This window comes from Hipposideros armiger, unplaced genomic scaffold, assembly GCF_001890085.2.
Source record: "Hipposideros armiger isolate ML-2016 unplaced genomic scaffold, ASM189008v1 scaffold_63, whole genome shotgun sequence".
In the NCBI taxonomy this organism is placed as follows: Eukaryota; Metazoa; Chordata; class Mammalia; order Chiroptera; family Hipposideridae; genus Hipposideros; species Hipposideros armiger.
Window position 1 is genome coordinate 353933 of NW_017731413.1, and position 4932 is coordinate 358864.

Below are 4932 nucleotides of genomic sequence, written 5' to 3' on the forward strand. Positions count from 1 at the left end.
TTATTCCATTCTTTTTTAAAAGTACACACTATTTCTTCTGGTTACTTCAGGAATTTAAGCTTAATATTAACTCACTAAATATTAAACAAAAATCTTGCATAATCTTGCACTATTATTCAGAAGAAGTGAAAACTTTCCATCTTCAACAATCTTAAAACTTGTGAAAATTAGAGGCACTAGCTTTTTAACATTTCAAAATACATTTGAAGAAAGTATCTTTCAGCCATTGTTTATTTCAGAAAACATTTATTTTGAAAAGGTAAGCTATACATAATTGAAAATTCATTCAACATGAATATAATTGGAGAAATTCCATACTGATGAAGAATTAAGGTTATTTTAAAATTAATTTCCAATTTTTAAAAAAAACAATTATTGGAATTTGTGCCAGATGTCTGTGGGATACTTTTATTCCTGATGACTCCACACAAAAGTTACTGTTGACACACTGTAAAGTCTACCTGGATTCATAGGTTGGCTGTAATATCATTTACTTTTAAGTTCTAGATGTTACTGATAAAGAAGTATTGTTTCATCTTACAAGGGAATTTTTACCTTGATGGTAAAAATTTCCTCTTTGAAAGATGCATTAAATATTTCTGACCACTAAAAATGTAAAGCTTCTAGCATTTCTTGAACATTGACTTCACTTTTGAAAGAGGTACATATTATCTCTCAATGCCCAGGTCAACAGTAGAACTAAACCAAATATTTGGCAACTATCTCTTTTAACAAGAGAAGTATCAATTGTTCCAAAATCTATCCTGCGTATATCTTTGATTTTAACTGTATTGCTCAGACAAAAGATCACTTAGCTTTATACAGTTTTCTTACTTTATAATCTATGGAACAGTAGTCAGCTTAAGGTGCTTATTCTATGATTGCACATTTGTGGAAACCATTATTTTTCTTTAGAAAACACATTGTAGTTTAAAATAGAGAAACACAAACCTCACTATTGAACATAATAACCTGTGATAACTGATAATACTGTACAGTTATTAAACATACCCCTAAAACTTCTGAAAGTACATTAATAATTTTTTAAATAGTCACAATCTCTTCAAAAACAAATTATTTACAAACATCATCTTATTCAATGGAGTCTATGAAGTAACACATGACCTGGGTATGTTTCTCAAAGAATCTGCACCCACAGCAGAACATGCTGCATATGTGCTGTTGACTTGCCATTGAAACCTGAAGGCAGAATGACTTTATAAAAGAAAATTACTGTAACTGGAAGAATCTAATTACAACTAGTATTGTGCTAAAGAAAAATAACCACCCCGATAGAATTTTATATAGCACCATTCTAAGATTCTTTAGCACTTTAATTTTAAAATTGTTAAAATGTAATTCTGATGTTAAAACATTAATGTAAAAATTCATATCTGCACTCATAGAAAATTACATTATTAAAAAGTATTTTAATATGCTAAAAGTTACTAAAGTTTCCCCTTTCACATTGCACAACATCCATCTAAAATATAAGGTATAAATTCTTATAATATATAAAAAAATCTGTTCTTTTTACCAAATTTGTTTACATTTCAATACCTTATTTCCTTCCTTCCTGCCTTCCTTTTCTTTCTTTTTTACCAAAAATGTTGGTAGCAAAATATTACCAACATTAATATAAGCCAGTTAAAAAATCAGCTCCTTCAGATTTGAAAAGCGTAAAAAAAAAAAAACAGTAATAAGAATTTTACCAAACCCAGAATACTGCCAAGCTAATCTTCAGCAGCCACCATTATATGATCAGCAATCCTGATTAGAAACCTAAATCAGGTGCCGTGTGTAGGACAAGTGTCAAACCATTGCTAAACCATTTTTACTAAAATACAATAACTAATATTAAGAGCACCCAGGTTGCTAGTAGCAGATGTATTACACCTCTCTATATAAATATAAACCTATACTTAATACACATTCAAAAATATAGCAAATATAGTTACAGCTCTAATAGTGTTATTTGACTTTACATTTCCCTTAAAGGGCAGATATTAATGAAGGTTCTATGGAATGAAAATCAGATAACCTATAACCTTATGGTGACTTTACAACTCACCAAGGGTACCTCAAAAGGGCCCCTTCTGGCAAAGTCAGATATGTAAATCCTACTGAGCCCTCTCCTCACCCCAACCTCTATCCCCATCCCGATCCCTGATCCCCATACTATTGTGCTTAATGTCTGAACCTATTTGCCCAAAGACAAATAGGAGAATCTTTTAAGTTGTGAAGCTAACAGTCACTCTCTTCCTGTTTTCTTAAAACAGCACATTTGTATTTACTTTCTAGGTTTCTTACTTCCAGTCATAACAAAATAATGGTCATCGTCTTCCTTTTTCTTTGCAGTAGGTTTTTTATCTCCACTGACGGCTTCCTGACCAGATGGGGGTGGTTTCCTGGTTGAAGCTGGGGCTTTGCCACTTTTGGGGGATCCTTTGGCTGAACACTGGCTCTTAGTGGCAGTCTGTGCTGCCTTAGGTATACTTGGTGTTTTGGCCGAAGACTGAGGAAGACTCATGACGGACAGTGGGGTACGGCCAGGGGCCTTTGAGGAGCTGGGTCCTGTCTTCTGGGATGTGCTTTTACTCTGAGGCTGCTTTCCGGCAACTGGACCTATATTCTTATCTTTCGATTCCTGCGCAGCTTTTGCAAGAGCAACTGAAGATACAGAAAGTGGCTGGTTTAGTTTCAAGGCTGACTGAAGTTTCTGTGCTGGCACCGCCCCTGCCTGCGGGGCTCCATCAGATGGCTGAGGCCGTGTTCCCAGACCTGCGGCTATGGTTTTGGAACTGGGTTGTGTCACTTTTGCAGGGGCCTGGACAGAAGGAGTAGGTTTAGGGAGCTGTGGACACTTCAGTGATGAACTAAAATGAGCAGCTGAGTGAGATGCTGCATTATGCCTGGAAGATACGTGATTGTGTTTCAAGTGCTTTGGCTCAGTTTTTGCAGAACACTTATTTGGCAAAAGTGTGGACGCAGGCACATCTCTTGACCTCTGGCCTGGAACAAACTTGGCCTTCGGAGTATTAGGTGATGAGATATCTTTTCTCAGTGACACAGACACACAAGGCACAGTTCTTGATAAAGCTGGTGAAGAAGTGCTTTTCCCTACTGGGTTTAAAGAAGCAAGTGAAGGTGACGCATTGTTTGAAGGGGCCTGCGGTTTCTTTGTTATGCCTTTTGAAGATCTGAGTTTGAGATGAGAAGACACTGTTGGTGAATTTGGCATTTTGGAACGGACTGTCATGGAGCCCAGATTACCTCCTTTCAGGGAAGAGGCAGGCAGCAACACACCTGGTGGGCATACCTGCTTTTCTTTGCCCCTTGGAACACCAGCTGGCGTGCCAGGTCTTGGTTTTTGTTTCTGAAACATGCTGACTGCCGACAACGGATTCATTTCAGGAGGCTGCGGTGTTCTGGCAGGCGAATCGGGTGTGCTCTCACTAGAGACGCCTTTTTGAAATGCTAGAATTTTTTGTTCTAGCGTAGCAAACTGTAATATTCGACAGGGATCATATTTAAGCAAAAATCCTTGAAGAGTATCCCAGCCTCCACCAACACGGACCATGACATGTTTTCCATGAAGCATCTTCCCCCAGAAGAAAGTAAAAAATAAAGCTGTAAAATTGCATTATTGTACACAGTTATAGTTCATTAGCAGTCACAATTTGTGATGTCTGACATCTATGAAATTCAGAGTATCTGCCAACAGCTTTAATGTAAATTGACAGTGTCTTCCGTGTATTATTAAAATAAATTTAATCCATATCGAATCATGCAACTAACAAAACAGTATCCTCCAATTTGTAAGGAAGATATTTACACATAACTTGCATCCTAAAAAATCCAATTTACCAACATACAAAGTTGCAAGGGCTTGCAAAGACTTGAATACTGAAGGAATAAAAGAGAGAGAAGGAGAAATGGGGACTTACATACAGAACAAAAAACGCCTCATAAAAACAAATAATTATGGAAGCTAGATAAAAATGACTAAAACTCATACTTTACAATTTAATAAATTACTTTCATATGTGTTGTATCAATTTAATTTTTCAAAAACTTTGATATAATTTATTACTAGTGCTTCTTTGCAGATGAGAAAATGATGGCTGTCTCTGAGAGACTGAGGAGATTGTCCCAAATCACAGAGCTTCGCCTGGCCTCAAACGCACCAGGCTGCCCCTACCCAAATGGCACTTTTGTGCAGGTAAGATACATCCTGGGTCTGCCAGAGCAGCACAAGCTGGGTTTCAGGTCTCTCTCCTTTCAGCAGGCAAATCTGCACAATTGGATGAGATTGCCCTGATAATTTTAACTCGAAGTCCTGTGCCCTATACACTATTACTACATCATATTGTCTTAGAAAAGAAAGTACAAGTCGGTTTTCTGTGTGAATTGGGTAGGGGATGGGGAGGTAGTGACAATATATGAAATAAAATACAGATGTTGAAGTTACATTTTTAAATACTTTTATATTATATTCCTAAATTGGGAATAAAATAGCTCTTGTATCAGAAGTAGATAGAATGCTGAACAGGTGAAACCTCCATCTCCTTATCAGCAAAGGAGACAATCAATTACAAATTGCAGATGGGGCAAAGGAAGGAAAGAATGTGTATTATCAGCACGTTGGTATATTGGGTTGTTGGAAAAGTCATGACGCATTTTTGCAATGAAAAACAGAAAAAATACGTCATGACTTTTCCGACAGCCTAATATATACGGATGTGTGTCGATGAAAAGTGGTTTTATACTTAAGACACAAAGTTATTATTATAAACTATAGTGTTTCTATTTCCTTTTCTTGTTATTGATATTTAATCATATAAGGTGTATTTTATTATGATGATGGAAAATTATTCCTTTTTAGAAAATTTGAAAAATGGAATAAGTTACCTGAGGTACCGTATTTGCCGG

At 36.3% G+C, this 4932-nt stretch overlaps 1 protein-coding gene across 1 annotated transcript in view; it reads right to left on the reverse strand.

The window, feature by feature from the left end:
• Positions 1-6: 6 nt before the first annotated feature.
• GAS2L3 (growth arrest specific 2 like 3) overlaps positions 7-4932 on the reverse strand; it is a 39409-nt gene continuing 34483 nt past the window's right edge. Inside the window, exon 8 of the mRNA XM_019641675.1 lies at positions 7-3601. Within this exon, the coding sequence (XP_019497220.1) occupies positions 2291-3601 (1311 nt within the window). The 3' untranslated portion in view covers positions 7-2290. The remainder of the gene's footprint in view (positions 3602-4932) is intronic.